An 18,786-nucleotide genomic window follows, 5' to 3' on the forward strand; every position below is an offset into this window, starting at 1 on the left:
AAGTGTATGGTGTAGAATTTAGGTGAGTGAGCAATGTTACTCAGAAGCCAATTAACCCATAACACACTGCACACTCATTTTTTTTATTGTCAAAAACCAAATCCACCACACCTCTCTCTTTCACTGGCAAAAACCAAATCCCCACACCTTCATAGCATACAATTTTCTTCTTCCTTCTTTTTGGTCGATCTTCTTCAACGAATCCAAATCTCTCTCTCTCTCTCTCTCTCTCTCATCTTTATAGCTCTAGTTGCATACAACGAATTTTCGATTGTGGCATTCGGCTTATTAGCTTCACAAACGTACCCCATAGCAGAGCTGGTTGCCATACCTGAGACTTCGCCATTCTCATTTTTCTTCTTTGTTTTTCGAAAACTAAAATTCAAATGTAAACCAAAAGGCCCTAAATATCCCTCTTAATTTCCCTTATGAAGATCAACCGGACGTATTACGAATGTGAGATTAACTTGCTCCATAAAGGCTTATTGTACCAAAAAGTCCTCCATGACCTAGGTGTATTGGGAATGTGAAGGGCGAATGGTTTTGTGCATGTGTGTAAAACAGACACAGTACCCGACCCCCCATAGGCAAGAATCTTCACTAAAATCCAATGTCGGGGGCATGGAGGAGCTCAGACTTCGACACCAAGTACAACTCCAAGACTCTGGAGATGGGAGGAGAAGGGCATGCTGGACGAGAACGGGAAGGAGGAGGAGGAAACACTGGAGGAGAAGAATAAAGTGTTCGGCATGGAGTTGTCATTTGTAATTTTGGGGGCAAAAATGACTTGTCAAAAAAAAGAAAAAAACATATGCTGCATAATAGGCTGGTGGCATAAAAATTACAAACGAAAATTACAAAAAAGACAACATATGCTGTAATCTTCAGTTTTGAGAGCAACACTTCAAACCTTTTTGCTGAAAAGAAAAATATAAATACATTCACAGATAGGCTGACGTACAAAAATGTCTCCATTGTTTAATCCTTCGTTTTAAGCCAGAAAGATAATCCTAATGATTATGTTTCGCCTGACCTTTTCCAGTGACGTACCAGGGTCCTAGATGAATGGTACTGCTCATTTTGACCCTTCAGGACCAGCCGCAGGCTGGATCTCCTCTGGTGTAGACGCCTTACGAAAGAGAGCCCCCATCTGAATTCCCACAGTAGAACTTTCATGTGAACTTCCTTGGCCAGAGCCATTGTTAACTGCTTTTAATCCCTTTTTCTTCTTCACCTTCTGAGCCCAACCAACAAGGCCGGCTTGCACATGCTCATCAAAGATAGACTTCTTGAAATTACTCCCCATCTTCATTTAAATGCAGAAATAAGGTTAGTTACACTGTTCGAGGGAAAAAAAGAAAATGAATTCTAGTTTTAACAGAAACTCAAAGCACCTGTGTGACAATGGCATAAAGTGGAAGGGTGCTGTAACTACAGAACACTTGAATGAAGATCCTAGATTAAAACAGCAAAAGGTTTAAAAAGACAAATTTTAGTACTCGGGCACAGAAGATCCTACACAGTAATCTCACACTGATGAAAAAGTATAAGAGGGTCTTTCATTTATACCCAATGATGAGCCTTGGGACAATATAACGAACTTGTCCCATTATGCAAGAGTCAAAGCCATATTGCACCTACATGTGTTGAAAAACAGGTTAAATACGTTCCATCTCAATTACTGACATATTTTTTAATATTGAAAGATATGGAACATGGTGCTTGAAGAACTCCTTACCCATATCCAGAAAAAAAATGCAATCTCAAAAGAATTTTGGAAAAGGATAAAATGGATCAGAAAGAGGACAATGCGGGGCCGACCAAACCAAAAGTGCTCATCTGATGGCTGAACTACCAATTCACCTTCTATGGCCACATGTTTCTCGGCAACCTCCTGAGCCAACTGGGTTATTACATGCTCCAGCTTAGTCCCCACAGCAAGTAGAAGCTGAGATATAAATGAATTAGCAGCATAGGGAGTGGATAAAAAGAAAAGGACAAAAGCAATGAAAGTCCAATATACATGCACAAACACGTTCATTTATATGCATTTAAAACGAACTACTACTAATTAACAGGCCAAAATGTGCATGCATACACCTTATACTATAACAAGCCTATCGAATAGCACATGCATTAAGAATAAACCTGATAATTATAATTGGAAGAGGGAGAGCAAAAAAAAAGGATAATAGCCCATGTGATGTCACTGATTGCTAGAAATCATAACCATTGAATGTGAGGAACAAGGTTAAAACTCTCAACGAAGTGATGCTTATGAAGATAGAAAGGTCTCCACAACCTAAATGCAGATACCTAATAAAAGCAATATCAGTCATTTAAGGAATGGCTAAATGCAAGCAGTAAATGTTTGTATCTTTCATTTAAAGAATTTCAACCAAATAAGCTGCTGATTATACCATAATATCATTGCTTGATAAGAAACGGATACTCTGAAAAGGTCTTTGGTACTTTCTCAAGTCGTAGCTTCAAAGGATGATAGCACTTTTTTTTCCCCTTATCTTTTATTTTTATTTTTTCTCTCTTTTTGACACATAAGAAAAATTTCAATAAAGGGTGGGAAGAGGGATGGCACCCACGTAAATAAGACCCATACATAAAAAGCCAATATCATAAAGCAGATTCGAAATTCAGGAAGTATCTCAACAGGATGTATCCGTTCAGTTTTCATAAAAATATATCAGGAAGTATCTCATCTACTGTGTAACCTTCAAATTTTCATCTAGTTCAGTTTTACTTCAACATGTTTGCATTTGGAAATTTACATGTACACCTTGCGATTCCCGTGGGTGAACAGTGAAGCGAGAAACCCTAACTCAACCAACCCACCGCCACCCCTCACCCATCATCAATCGGAGTGTGATATCTCACCTCCATCACAGACGAGGCCGGCGGACCCCGACGTCCTCACTGAGGACCATCCGACGTCGGTCCTTGCCGGCGAACTTGGTTTTTTCACTTCATCTTTGTCGAAGGTGTCGTACTGTCGCCGTGCACTTTCAACTCCGCCACAGACTTGGACGACGGACTCCGGTGAGTCCGTTGTGAGGCATCCGACGTCGGTCCTTTGCCGACAACTGGGAGTATTTTGCTGTTTTTCCGTTACTTCCTCCTTTACTTCACAAGACCTGAGCCTTTGCATTAGCCATCATTACAAACGTGTTCGACGGACTCCGGCGACCCCATTGCGGGGTCTCCGAAGCCGGTCATCCTCCGGCGACTGGAAGTTTCCGTTATCTCAATTAAGGGGTTCTGCTTTTACCAACCTGGTGCGCCTTTGGGCTCTGTTTTTCCCAACCTGATAACTCCAGCCACCTTCGCGCATTGCTTTTACTCGACAGAAGGATGCATTTCAACATGGGATGCCCCTGCATTTAAAGTCGAAGGGTTGATCAGTATGGGTCAGCTGGTGCGCTTTTGGGTGGAATCGAAGGCTTTTGAGCTTTTGCCAGAATCATGGAGATCGTCATTAAAAATTGTGGAGAGGAGTAGAAGGGTGTGGAGATTTGTAGTGATGGGTCGCAGTGGTCTAGAATGGTTGACGACTACGATGGAAGCAGTATTACAAGCAGGAAAAAATTTGGACTTCACAAAACACTTGCGCGAAGGCAGCAGAACATTCATGGCTCAAAGATGCTCCAATAAACATGGTAGGTTTTTAACTGTCACCATATATGGTGGAGGCGGCCGGCGAAGTGTTGTAGCCATTCCTGAAGGGTATGAAGGTCTGGGTTGGGAGAAATTTGCTACGGAATTACGCAGAGCTGCGGATATGCTTTTTGCTGATGGGTCAAAGAAGGAAAACCAAAAGAAGAATGAGAATATCAACTTGGAGGTGAATCATAAAGACCATAGTACATCCACGGTGGCGAGACGATCATATGTGGTAGCTCTGTAGACCGATCATGATTCGGGGTTTCATAGTGAGGGGAATGATGTAAGTGGTTTGCAGATCACGCCTCAGAACCAGCTTGTCGCGATGCATAATTCTTTAAAGGAGATGGAAACCCAACTTGTCGAATTGAAGGCAGCGATAGCTTTTTTGTCTACTAAAACAGACCTGCTTTCAACTGGAGGCAACAGAGTTGTAAAGAACAAGACTAAGATAGGCTCGAATCCTTTAAACTCAGATAAAGGAAAACGGAAAATCGGATTCGGCCCTGTTCCTATAACCAGATCCAAAAGAGTATGCCGGGTCAAAAGGAAGTTTGGGTTATTTGAAGTGGGTTCTACGTCGGGTATAGGCGTAGAAACATCTGTAATAGAATGTCATTCGCCTCAGGTGACTTCTGTACCAGAAGAAACTATGGCTCCCTCGTCGGAGTTGAAGGAAAATGGTGTCATACCATTGGTGAAGGGACCCGCTGAAGTTGCACATAAAGGGTCACCAGAGGTGTGAGGACTTGATGTCATATCATTGGAGATAACAAATGGAGTTGCTAAGGAGGTACAGGATTTGAACATGGATTTGGCGTTGGTGCCTTGCCTAGAGTCAGGAGTGCAGCTGGATACTGTGTCTGGGGATATTGTGGCTCCCTTGGTCTCTCTTCCTCCAATAGCAGATTGGATTCTGCCTAAAGTTAACAAGATTCAGCAATTCGTGAGAATTTCACATGGAAAATGTGAAGACCAGTTTAAAGAATTAATTACTACGATCAAGGCAAGCCACTCGCTTGAAACCAAATCAAGTTTCAAGAAAAGCAGGGAGTTATGTCGTCTTTTTTCGACAATCAACTATAACGCTAAGGGTGGTAGCTCAACTAAAAGGAAGTCTAAAGGAAGGGCATTGTGAAGACGGGGAAACAAGGGGTTGGGGTCGGGCTTGGTGTATTTTAGGTTGTTTTTCATGGGCTTTTTGGGTTATTAGGGGTTTTCTATTATGGGCAAGGTGTTCTCTTGTATACATCAGTATACTTGGTTACTCCTTTTGATATATATATATATATTTATATATATAATATTTTAACTTATAAAAAAAAACAATTTCATATAGCAGAAAAATGAACCCAAATGGAGAATTGCATTGTGATGGTAATTTATGAGCAAGACACAAGATTTATCCCCCCTCCCTCCAAAAGATAGTGCAGTATCAAAAGTGAAATTTAATTGATGGTTGACAATGAGAAGAAAAACCAATAGTTAGATCCTAAACATAAAATGTATTAGGGAGGAGAAAATCAGTTTGAACTTTGAACATCTGTATTTCATTATTAATATAACTTAGAGTTTTGCTACATACAGTTACTTTTGCATACTCTTTGTGCACTTCACTAATGTGATTGGCCAAAACAGTTATTTTATATTAAAAAAAAAAGTGATGCAGCCAATCACATTAGTGAAGTGCGCAAGGAGTACGCAAAAGTGATTGCACATAGAGTTTTTGTATAACTTAATGGATCATCATTGGAAAGATAAAAATTGTAGGGAGACCAACAAATCAAAATAGAAATTGTAGGCAATAGTATCAAAGTAACCAATTTCATTACAACTTACATCCAGTATAATCAGAAGTTATTGGCTTCAAAATATCCAATAGGTTACTTATCAAAACAAATGTCCAGTAGATAAAAAAAAAACTTTTGCTATCTTATCTTGTTTCTCCCTCTACCCAGCTTTTAAAGGGCAATGTGTTATTCAAGGTAGAGCTCATTGACTTCCCATCACGTCTTATTTTATTGTCACTGTCTTTATTTAAACTTTTTTAGCATAATTTGTATTGAATAATTGCCCTTCTGATAAATTACTTGAACTGCCTGGAAGATGGCCTGGTCACACGAATGGAAAACAAGAATTTATTATATCACACAGGGTAAGTTGACTAGGAAGCATACTATATATATATATATATATATATATACACATACACACACATATATATACTGGGATTATTTCATTTATTGGTCGAACAAGTTTTTTTAACTCATTTTGCATCACTTCAAACACCTGCCTTTTTAATCTCCATAATATACTGAGGTTGCTTGTATTTATAGTATGAGGGGTTCAAACTAAATAATTGCAAAACAGTTAAGAAAATAATCAAATTTGCATGAGAAGCAAAACTTGAGGGATCATATCAAGACTACTCACAATGAAAGGAATGAACGCTATCCAGAAATACGTATGCCAACCTGCAAAAGTGAAACCAGAATGCATAGTTGGTTGCAAGTAATTCTCCTCATATAGCTCGTTATGACATAAAAGCAAGAGAAGATGGTAGATACCATTAACAACATAAGTGTTACTTTTTCCTCAGCATCATAAGAAAGTCTAATTTTTTTTATATATAAGAAGAATTTACTAATCCACATAATTAGGCATAGCCTGAGTACATAGAAAGTATAACAGAGAAGAACACCTAATTACAAGCTAAGAGCTGTGAAAAACAGCATGAAAGTCATTAAACCTAGTCCCATCCAATACAATAGCTGAAGCCCAAAAAAACAATGTATGGAAGAAAAAAATCTCTAAACCCTCCCATCAATCATTCTCTATTGTCAAAACAGCGACCATTCCTCTCATTCCAAGTACACCACATAAGACATAATGACACCATCTTCCAAACAGCCGCAATTTGACGATTGCCCTGAATCCCTCTCCAACGACCAAAAAGATTCACCACCCTCCTAGGCATCACCCAAGCAATGCCAAGCCTAGCAAAAATTTCATCCCATAAAACCTTAACCACATCACAGTGAAGAAGAAGATTGTCCACCGACTCTCCATTTCTTTCGCACATAAAGCACCAATCTATTATAATAATACCATGCTTTCTCAACTGATATATGAGACCTTTCTTCCATCAACTGATTACTGGACAATCAAACTTCTTTTATTACTAAAAGGGGGAAAAACAGCAGCGTAGGATATTATTCAGACAAGAAAATGAAACAAAGACAAAAATTTGGTGATGATGACTCCAAGTTCATTAGGGTAATCAATTGACATGATTACCAATGACATTACTAGTTAGGAAAAGTATTGTAAAGATGAAGGCATGAGACAGCAATGAACCAAGGTATTAAGAAATGGCTGGAGTTGGTAGCATATCCTTAAGAAGAAAATGAACCAATGCAGACGAATTGTTATAGCATGATCAATATAGCTGAACCAAACGGTCAAAACAAGTCTTAGTTGAACTCTTTTGGTTGAATGTGGCATTTGATTATCAGTTTTTTTTCCTGTTGTATCTTAAGCCTTTAACACTGTGACTTTTCTATCCCTCAAGTTAACAAAGTAAGTTGAAACTTCTTTCAGAAAACAACCTAAAATAATTAAAACAAATTCTCTGTTGTCAATATAAGTGGATACAGGATAACAAAGCATGCCACATCATTGCTCATTGAGATTTCAAGTATCCAAGTTACAGAAAAGCATTAGCATACCGTTGATATTCATCAACAGAAAGATGACCACAAACACCCAAAGATACCAACTGCAAGAAAAAAAGACAAGCCAGAAAATTAACACTTAGGTAAGGATCCTCTACATTATCTCTACAGGGAAGTTTCTAAAATCCTAAACATTATTTTTAATAATATTTTATCAATAACCCCCTATGCTTAGGCCTATTTGAGCGTAGCCCCTTGTGCATTTTGCTTTAGGAATAACACAAAGAGTGTTATCACAAGTCTTGAATAAGGCCCCTCCATTAGGATTTCCGTTCATCCCAATTAACAAAAAACACATGTCAGCTGTGGGACTGCCACATGGAAAATTAGTTTCCTTATGGCCACCAACTCAGCCAACCGGTGCAGGCAAAAGCCATGGCTACCAAGGGGCTGGTGGTCCAGCTGCCTAGCATCGTTCCTTTTGTTCCTGTTATTTTTATTTTAAAAGTATAAATTTAATATTGAAAATTTGATCAGTAACTCCATGTGCTTTTCCCTGATTGAGATTCGTCCCCTGCCAATTTGTTTTAATAATAACCGCACTGCTATTACAAACTCGAGAATTGGCCCCTCTGTTACTAATTCCATCCATTTCACTTAACAGAAAACACATGAAAATCTTACATAATGCCACTTGGAAATTCATATTCCAAAATATACCAAAGTTTTTTTTTTTAAAAAAAAAATTCAGTATGCACCCCATGACCAAGACCTGGGCTACCACAGGGGGCCAAATCCAGCCACCCCATGGTGGTCCCGAGGCATGGGCCACCATGGAATTGCCCGGGTACAGCCCCTTTGTGGCCTGGCAGGGAGGGGATGCCCGTCCTTTTATTTTAAATTTGTTTCTTTGTACTTTTAATTATTTAGAATATATTTTTTTTTAAATCTCAGTTTCCACATGGCTGTCAATAAGACTGCCATGTGTTTTCTATTAAGCCAGATTGACAGAATTAGTAACGGAGAGGGCAAATCTCAAGTTTTTCATAGCACAGGGGTTATTCATCAAACAAAAGATGTATATGGGTAAAATCCCGATCGGAGAGAAGTATAGGGAGTTACTGACCAATTTTTCCTATTTTGATTTATTTTGTAAATAAGAAAAACTAATTTTCCACATAACAGTCTATGGGACTGCCACATGTTTTTCATTAACTAGAGTGGACGGAAATCATAACAGAGGGCTTGATTCAAAACTTGGGATCACAAAGTGCTATTCCTGAACAAAATTGCACAAGGGGGTTATCAACCAAATATTCCTTATTTTCTTATCAAATGGTCCAGGTTTTACCACCAGTATTTACTACTATAAAAAGCAGTTTACAAAAAAAAAAAATTAAATGTTTCAAAGATTGCTGACATCAATAGATACAACAATAGGGCCTTACTCGCAAATAAATTAAATTTTTTTTAAATATGATAAATGTGTAGGCAGTAAAATCTGAACTATTTGATTTAAAAATAACGGTTAAGAATAAGAATCCCATTGTAGAATGAAAATAAATTACTAGCCATAACATGCTTTAAAATCACAAGATATTCTATGGCATCACTTGCCTTATCCCAACAACTTGCTTAAAATCATCTTCAAGTGCACGCATCATGTATTTGTGAAAATTAAACTTGGGGTTTCCTCTGCAATGGGTCTACACAGAAATATTAAATATACAAAAGAATTCCTGCGAGAGAAAATGGAAAACTATACGGGAAATCGACAAGTCAACTGCCGCCTCATATTGGATATCTTACCATGATAAAACCTAGCCGTAGTGTCTTGTAGTCTGATTTTGTCACAGATGCATAAAATTGCTTGACAAAAGAATGCTGAAGAGGAGAGAAAAAGATTGGAAGAATGGTCAACGGGTCAATTTCACTTAACAAACTGATAATCAGCATGCTCATCATAAATATTTTGTGGTTCAAACCTAAGGATCATGACTTGAAAGGTCCTATATCAGTTCTCTATGTAGCTTTTAAAAAATCAACATAGGGGATGATATGCCTGATAGTCTTGACAGACTTTATTATGAGTTGTTACCTATCCCTCCTGAGAAAAACATAAAAGCAAGCCCTACCATTTTGTTCTTTATCTCATAACTTATAATTCCTATGACATACTTTTTCCTCTGCATCACTGTTGTTCCTCCTTTCCAGACAATCTATATTAAGGTGCCTTTTCTTTCAATAAGGCTCGTGCTATGCAGCTCACGTTTTTTGGCCCTCTTCACTCCACTAGCCTTGATTGGCAGATGGAAATACCAAGGTGCATCTGGTGTCATCATATATAAGATCAATGCTGCATTAAGGACTGATCTTTCCCTCTTCTTAAAGCCAGTGGTAATCTCACTTTCAAAACAAGTAGGACAAATCCCCAAACAGGGTTCCTCCTAGCTAGGCTTGGTAATATGTGCCAGAAAAAAAGAGGACCAATATAAAAAATTACTGGTTGCCCCAGGAACAAAATCCAATAATTCTAAGCTAAAACATAAAATGCCATCTCAAATGCACAAGAGTCCCATTCATGTAGGCAAGCAAAATTTTATGCCAATTCTCACATGTTGCATGAACAAGGAAAATCTTTGAACATGATCTTATTTCCCAAGCTTATAGCATTCACAGAGCATATGGCAGGTAGATTCTATTACCTAACCCAATCCAACAGAAGATACAGCATACAGATCAATTATATAAATAAGACAGTAACTTACCAACCAACCCAACAGAGCTGAGTTTTTACCAATACCCAGAAAATGATCCTTTATAAAAGCATGTTGGTGGACATGGGTAACTGTTTTTGTTTTCATAACTGCACCATCACAAGCAGAAATTAGAAGCAATGGGCATATAACAACAACAACAACAACAACATTAATAATTATAGCAGCCAGATAATCTTACTGAGACTGAAATGAGAAAGTTCAGCCAGACAGCTCTCTTTACTATTTTAATTAGTCAATCAGGAGGAAGGTAATCCCATATAGGGCTTCATGGGGTTGACTGACTTGAACCTTTTTCTTTCGAAAGTTTACAGAAGCATCGCACATGATAATTACCTTGATTTGGGTCATAATTCTGTTTAGCAATTTCATCCTCACAGTTTTTCCATTGGCGAATCTATTTGTGAAACATTTAGAGGAAAGAGAAAAACATTAATAAACCAGTTATTGTATAAGAGAAAGCAGTAGAAGAAGCATACCAGATGCTCACCCTTGCACCTCCAAAAACCATAGTGAGAGCACAGAAGGTCACATGGACAATGGCTAGGACAAAGATAAAGATATGCAGATGGTGCAGAGCTTCTACAGATAACAGTGGTACCTTATTCTAGAAGGGGAAAAACAATTAGATCCCGTAATTCTGCCCCATTTGTGCAGCTATAATCACAATAAACCACCAAAAAAGTACACACCAATATATTATTAACCCCCTAAAAATAAACAATAAAAGGTAATGCATGAAGTACTCCATGCAGTAGTTTGATTTCATTGTCAAAATTAGAAATTGATTGGCTAGGATAGGAGGTGGCAAGGACCAGAATATACATGACATTAAAAAAGAAGAGGAAGAAAAACAAGTAGAACAAGAAGAGGAAGAAATAAGGGAAAAGGAAAATTGCAAATCTGACTATTGAACAGAATGCCTGTGATTTCAACTCCAACTTATGATTACATCTTTAAATAGGGGAAAAACAATAAGATATCTGTCAACAGTGTAAGCCAAATAAAAAATATTGAAAAAACAATACCCTACAGTTCTGTTTACCCATAGCGGATCTCACTTAATCGGGAAAGAGCGCACAACCATGAAATCAACCACTTCATACATTTTCATGCATAAGTAGAAAGAAAAGTAAAAGACAGCCGCAGCTTGAATATACAAAGGACAAAAACTCCTTTGTCCTTCCTGTACTTTCTTTGAAGTGTGAGACTTCAATTGTACCACTTGTGATGGAATGGCCAGAAGTGGACATTAGAGGTTTAAAAGCATTTATAACGACCTAAAGAAAGCCCCAGGCCATATCTAGGCTTACACTCCAAAATGACTAGACAAGATTACATCTAAAGCCCTTTGGAATCGTAATAAAAGGCATGAGCTTCTCCCTCCCAAGTAATGTGGGATCTCATTCACCACCTTCCTATATTCGAACCAGGATATTACATGCTTTTCATTAGCCATTCTGATTCAGTTAATAAAGAAATTAATCTAAGAACAACTGCACACAAAATCTTAAGAGGGAATAGAAGATACCTACTCCTGTTCTTCTTAATGCCTACAAACCAAATTATAAAAATAAATAAACACCCCCCTTTTCACAAGTCAATTTAGTGGAAGCGCAAAGGAGCACAACCTGAATATACATGAAGTATACAAGAGAAAGACCCACTTAGAGGAAAGATACAGGTCATAAATTCAAAGAATGTAGAAATACAAGAGCTGTTATGATCTTCTATCTAGGTGTAGAGGGTTTTGAACATTTTGGCTAGTATTTATACCACCATTGTCTTAGAGCTCGTTTGGACACTTAGAAGATCTCAAAATATCTGCGAATAGTAATGAAATGGTTTGTGAATAGTAGTGAACTTGTTTGAGTTAAGATGCTTTATTGGGTTTCAGAAAATGAGAGAGAAAAAGTTGAATAAAAATATTATAAACTTAAATGAGAACAATAGGTCATAAATTCAAATGTATTGTTTTTTGTGTTTGGTTTAGAAGTTTGGGAAATTTGTAATGATTAGGTAATAACTGAATGAAAAAGTTGAAGATTTGAAATTGAAAAGTGTTTTTGTCTTTGAGTGATATCTGGGAAGAAAATATCTGAGAATACTTGCGTACACAAACAAGGCCTTCTAGATAGACCACATTACAAATGGGAAGCAATCCTCAATACTTATGTTTTATTATGATTTCCAAACTGCTCCCAATGATTAAAAGTATTCCGGGTTTTGGATATAACCTTCTCCAACACTCTCTTCATCTTGTTGGCTGGGACTTCGGAAATAATTTTATAAATGCCTCCCACTGAGCTTGTTGGAAGAAAGTCCTTAATCTCCCCCAATTTCTTCAGGATGAGGGCAACAAAGGTAGCATTGTGACTCGTGAAAGATGTTTGTAACTAAGGTGGAATGATCGAAAAGGGAAAAATAATAATTTATCTGGAAACCCACCCACAATAAAGTGAGTGCTGATCATTTTTATGAATGTGTTCACACACCAAAAATAAAATCCTAAATAATTGCACACCGAAAATCTATACTCCAACCCAGCCCTTTTCAACCTTAATTGTACAGTCTAAACTAAAACATCGTTTCACTTAGTGTTATTGGAGGTTTTTGGTTTCTCAAACTTTACAAAAAATAAGCTAGTGTAAGACAAGGCAATCATATGGATGCAAAAAACTTTGTGAAGGTTATCCATGCATAAGATTTTTTAAAAGAAGTAATTAATGCCAAGCCACACAATATGAAACCTAAGACTCCAAAACAAGTGTAAGTGTTTAGTTAGATCCTGCTCAGGATTATCCTCCTGCTTTCTCTAATTCTTTCCTCCCTTTCCATTCTCAACCAAGATTAATAATAGACTCATTGCCTAGGAACTCTTACTTCAGTGGAAAGTTAAACCAGATTTGGAAACAGATAAAACAAAGACAAGGTCGACAAGAAGCAGCAATAATATGGCACATATGGTTCACGTTCTACATAAAGAAACTTAGTTGTGATTCTTTAAACTGTCTATACTTTCTCCCATACTTTCACTGCATCATCTATTTATCTATAAGAAATTCAGAGCTGAAACATGAGAAAGTGGCTTCGAAGAGACTAGATGCTGTGTTAACTTTTAGCAGTTGCTACTTCATAGATGATATATCACTGATAAGTACCAAACTACATACAGAAAATGACGACGTTCAAAATATTACAAGATTGTCCTCAACTGTTTCTAATTCAATCGCACGGCATGTTCCAGTCCACCATGCTACGGTTTAATATTATAGAGCGGATTCCAGTGTTCCATATGTGAGAGATATAGTTAAAAAATGGGTATGACTAAATATTTAACAAGAATCATATGCTCTCCTTAGAATCCCTATAAACAAATGGTTCGTTACGATAGCCACCATTTGTTCTTTTGTGAAACCAGTGCATTACTTTTATCAAATCAAAACAAATACAGGGACACGAATATTGTTATTTTTATACATTAAAAAAAAAAAAAAAAAAAAAAAATCGATTTTAAGCATCACGTACGAAAATCATAATCACTGAACTCTTAACGTTACCTTTCGGCTGCAGTAACTGGTGTTGGAAGACGAAACTTCCTCAGAGAGAAGCCTCCTGGCTTTGCCCGAAATGGTGGACACAAAGAAGCTCCCGAAATGGGCAGTGGTGGCATTAGTAATGGATTCTTCCTGCCCTCCTTGCTCGAGTTTACACGGAAGCATGTGACGGGTCAAGCCCTCGGGGACGCAGATTTTGGAGATCGTGTTCTGAAACACCGTCAGAAGCAGCGATATGAACCCCAATATCATCAATTCTGCTCTCAAGTAACACCACAGATATTTATTTCAGTGTACCAAACTCACAAAAAAAAAAAAGAGAGAGAGAGAGAGAGAAGAAGAAGAAGAAGAAGAAGAAAATGCAGAAGTGGGAGACCTTCTTTAACTTTTTGTAAGGCTTCGAAGAGGGGTTTCTGGTGCTTCTGCTGCAATTTTTTTCCGGTGAAGTGGATAAGGCGCTCCACAGCAAGAGAAATGGCGACGATTACAGTGCAAACAGCGGCCACCACCCATGTTGGTGTGTACTCTAACGTAGCCTCTTCTCCTTCACCTCCGCTCATCCTTTCCAATTTCCTCTTCTGAGTCCTCTCCCCACCTCTCTCTCTCTCTGTCTCTCTGTGTCTGTCCGTGTCTCCCCCGGTCCCCACTGCGTTACCCCTCTACTATATTCCCCGGAAGTGCAACCATTATTGTATTAAGCATGAATCTTGCTTTGTCTATCATTTTCTTTTCTTTTTTCTACAATATCTATTCTAAATTATCAAAATTCTTTCCTAAATTTCTAATAAAAAATGAAAATTTGCCTTTTATATTTCTAAGTATAAATTGAATGATAACTTTTATATAAATGTTTTATTTCAAATCAGTTTTTATTAGGTGTGGATACCTGATATATATAACAGTTGGCAAGAGACACAAGGAGTTTAGATTCTAGAGTGTGAGAGAGAAGTAACATGAAAGGTCATGACTATTTAAATAAGAGTAATTATATTCATCATTTCAATTTTTATTATATTCTCATTAAATAATTAAAGATTATTTATTATATTTTATTTATAAATTTTTTATCTAATATCACATCATAAAATAACGAAAAAATAAATAATAAATAAATTTATTGATTGATATTAAATATTCAATAAATATTATAGAACTCATTTTATTGTGAGTCTCTCTTAATCTAGATCTCAGAGTTCTTACAATAATTCTAGAGAATTTAAGTTTGATAAGGTTATAACTTTATATTCATAATTATTTAATAAATTTGATAAGGTATATATATGTTTGAAAAAAAAGAATAGTAATTAGAAAATAAATACAATTTGAAATATTTATTATGTTGTTTTAAAGGTACAAAAAGATTGCACTGATACACCCGTGAAGACGAGGACAGTTTATTGGATATTAAGACGAGTACAGTGGAGTTATGAATAGTAATATTTTATAAATTTTATTAAGATATATTTAATTTTTTTAAATTAAGATGAATTTAATTTTTTTTTTAATTTGAAAGGAAGTAAAGATTAATTTAATTTTTTGTGAAAAATTAAAAATTAATAAATTTTATTAATAATTAATTTATGATGATTTGAAATGATTCGAATTTGGTTCCACCAAAGACGGACAGTTATAACAATCATAATGGTGCTTTGCCTAAAAGTAAACAGCAAAAGAATAGAAAAAAGAACGAAGAAAAGAAGCCTCAAACGCACGCATCACACGATTGCCACCAACTTTTCGTTTTCCTCTCCAACTTGACTAACCACCAACTCTTTCGCTTTCACCTCTCTGGATCGAATCCTCTTCAACACCCTTCAAATCCTCACCGCTGGTTTCAAATAAAAGGGCAGGATTCTGCCATGTGTATGTTATGAATCCCATTAAAGTGGGCTAGTTAGGCTTATGCCCAACTTAGTTATCATCTGCTATTTGAATTAGTTGTTGTCGCTAGTGGCCCATGGGCCTAATTAATGTGAGTAGGTAATGGCCATGGCCTTAGTGTGAAGGTTGTTGTTTAAGGGAATTATTTTCCAGTATATGTAGAGGGAGGTAGTCTTGTTGAAGTATTCTGGAATGTTGTTGAACTTTTTGTTATTTGCATTTCTGGAGGAATTGGGAGCCTCAAACTTCCCAAGTCGTAACATTTTTATCTTCTTTTTTCATCCATTTTATTATTGCAAGTCATAATTCTCCCTACATTTCCATTGCCATTCTCACAATTTGTAGTAGGTTCATTACAAGTGGTATCTAGAGACAACAATCTTGTCATGGACTTGAGTAATGCAGAACTTCAAATATGTTTTCAAAATTATCATTATGCCCTCCATGATGAATCCTAAAGGGATCCTGGAAAACAAGTTCTTACCGTGAAATGTTCAAACGGAAAAACTTTAAAGGTCTTGGTTGAACCTTCCTTCACCATTTACTACGTGAAGCTGCACATCAAATACGAGTATGGAAGAAATATTTATCCGTTGGAACAACAAACATTAACGGATGGAGAGGTTGTTCTGGAAAATGAGGTTACGTTGATGGAACTACGATACTTGAAAATGGGTGTCTCCTTCTAGAAATGAGTGAAGAATTTAGCTCAACAAAAAAATTAGAAGAAGGGGAAGCAACTACTGATTCAACAAAGGAAATACAAAAATTGGCAGTGAAGGAAGACAAAAATTATGTCCGATTGAAGGGGGAGAACGTTTCGTGTCTCTCGATTTTCGGTAGTTCTTTGAAATCCTTGGTGGAGTCTCAAGACCAAGCTGCAGAGGAAGAAGTATTAACGGCAGTAGAGGGGGAAGAAATCGGCACTCGTCGAGAGGAGACCAAAGCAAGAGACCCAGCGTTCAAGTTAGAAATAAGCTCTTGCGTGAACGTATGGCAACACGACCGTGTTGAAATCAACACTCCTTCATATACAAGCCTCACCATAATATCTGCTACTACCGAGCAAATCTTCCTCGTAGAAGGAAACCCAAACAAAGGGCCACGTATGGTTTGGCACCCTACATGGACATGGGACGTCACCCACTCGCCCAATAACCCAAAGAAATTCCAAACCCTAGCCGTAACACAACATATAGGGGTGGAATCACTGGTGGTTGTACATCAACAAACCCACATAGAAATGATGCCGTTACGAGATAAATTTCTAGATTCACCCTTTCTTGCTTTCAATTTCTGCATGGGTGAGAAACAGAGCCATTTCTTTAAAGTTGTGGATAACGAAACAGGAGAAAAACCTTATCGCTTCACTTGTATGAAAATGAAAATGTCAAAAGCTGGCTTGAAAGATCTGGTTGAAGCAACTTCTCTTGCCTCCATCTAGATGAGTGATTGTTGTGATGACAAATTGATGCGCCGGACGATGGAATTGCAGTGGAGCAAAATATTAAGAGAATATGTGTCGAGGAAAATTAAGAAAATGGAACTCACTCCAGATTACGACCCACAAAAATTTGAGAAGGAGACAAACTTGAGAGGGTACGTTGATATGGCAAGGCAAAACCATGGTCCTCGTGAAGCCTTCAATGATAGGCATGGTTATCCTGATGGGCCTTTCATGCGGGGTCCTCCGATGCCTAGGCATCCTCCTCCTCGTCCTGCTTTGTTGGAGGAAAAGCTTGAACTACAGCATGCTAAGATTCGGAGGCTCTTAGGCGACAATAGGTGGCTAGTCGAAGACTATACGGCTCTGGATCGAGAGGTTGGTGCTGCCAAGGAGGAGCTTCATCGCATGAACCTCATTATTTCCGACATACGTGCAGAACAAGAAATGAGCTATAGAGAGCTTAGGGAGAAAGGCATGAAGCTGGAGGCTGATCTTCAAGCAACTGAGCCTTTGAAAACTAAGACTGCACAACTTCGCACAGAAGTCCAGAAGCTGAATAACCTTAGGCAGGACCTTGCAGCGCAAGTTCAAAGCCTCGCAAAGGACACTTCAAGATTGAAAGCTAATAATCAACCAATTCCTCTTTTAAGAGCAGAGATTGATGGCATGCTCCAGGCACTTATGTATGCTAGAGTTGTGCTTGATTATGAGAAGAAAGCAAACATTGAGTTGATTATGAGAGGTAAGAAGATTTCCGCTCATCTTTTGCTTGATATATTGCCATTGAGGATTGTTTTAGAGCCTTTTGATAGAGGAAGGGAGCCCTTTGATGTACTGTTGGGTTCTAGTTGTTCAAAGATTCAAAGTGGGTGTACAACTGCTGTAATGCTGTCAGATAATCTTGAATTTGCTACAAATCCTATGTCTAAGCATATTAAAAAGGGTTATCTAAGCAACAGATTAGACATGGGTGATAATGAAACAAGTGAAGTTGAAGAGGATGCTAACTCAATGTCTTCGAAACGAGCTTGAGACCACGCGACTCTGGTCTTAGATGCTTTAATTAGATTCAACAGGAATGTTTTTGTGGGAATGATGCTCTCGGGTCCTACTATTGGGAACTTAATTTCGATGGGCTCTTGTTTTTGTGGAAATGCTGTAGTTAGTTCACTGATCACAAGTATTAGCACTCCATTGGTCGATGACAATTGGCAAGCTATTAGAAAGCTTCCAAGTACTCGTAATGTTCCCCATAAAGAGCTTGCAGACTTTAAGGGGGCTCAAAACTAGGTTCAAGTTATTGGTGAATATCTCACTTTCCTTGGCGGTGGAACTCAATCCAAACATGGTGCTTCTCATTACATTGATTTAGATTATCTATTCAAAGAGATGTTCTTGCAAGGTCATTTGTTCCCAAAGATGAGATCTCAAGTATTGGCTTCATCCGCGCAGACTGCAAGGGAGGGTCCTCAATACTCACCCTTTCCTGTGACACTAGCAATGCCCACAAAATACAGCAATGTGGCTGCTAATCATCCATGTGGGTTCACGAGCCTGTGTTTGATTTTGGAAAATTTGAATAGCAACAGAGGCAGAAATGCTAAATTGAAACCTTGAGTTCTTTAAGAGGGAGAATTTGTTATGAATCCCATTAAAGTGGGCTAGGCTTGATGCCCAACTTAGTTGTTATCTGTTATTTGAATTAGTTGTTGTTGTTAGTGGCCCATGGGCCTAGTTAATGTGAGTAGGTAGTGGCCCATGGCCTTAGTGTGAAG

The 18,786-nt window shown here is 37.7% G+C and overlaps 2 protein-coding genes across 2 annotated transcripts; one reads left to right on the plus strand and one right to left on the minus strand.

Moving 5' to 3' along the window:
- Positions 1–799: 799 nt before the first annotated feature.
- Positions 800–14,365, minus strand: LOC108988749 (MLO-like protein 1). Its single transcript, XM_018962090.2, has 13 exons — positions 14,060–14,365; positions 13,687–13,940; positions 10,617–10,733; positions 10,463–10,523; positions 10,118–10,215; positions 9,159–9,233; positions 8,967–9,055; positions 7,404–7,453; positions 6,109–6,149; positions 1,739–1,948; positions 1,570–1,637; positions 1,395–1,455; positions 800–1,306 (listed from the first exon to the last, which is right to left on the minus strand). The coding sequence occupies exons 1-13, from the start codon at positions 14,241–14,243 to the stop codon at positions 1,076–1,078; spliced, it is 1,539 nt and encodes a 512-aa protein (XP_018817635.1). The 5' UTR covers positions 14,244–14,365; the 3' UTR covers positions 800–1,075.
- Positions 14,366–17,173: 2,808 nt separating this feature from the next.
- Positions 17,174–18,043, plus strand: LOC109020784 (protein FLX-like 3). Its single transcript, XM_019003308.1, has one exon. The coding sequence runs from the start codon at positions 17,174–17,176 to the stop codon at positions 18,041–18,043; it is 870 nt and encodes a 289-aa protein (XP_018858853.1).
- The last annotated feature ends 743 nt before the right edge of the window (positions 18,044–18,786 follow it).

The sequence above is a fragment of the Juglans regia genome, chromosome 12 (assembly GCF_001411555.2).
Source record: "Juglans regia cultivar Chandler chromosome 12, Walnut 2.0, whole genome shotgun sequence".
NCBI classification, from domain to species: domain Eukaryota; kingdom Viridiplantae; phylum Streptophyta; class Magnoliopsida; order Fagales; family Juglandaceae; genus Juglans; species Juglans regia.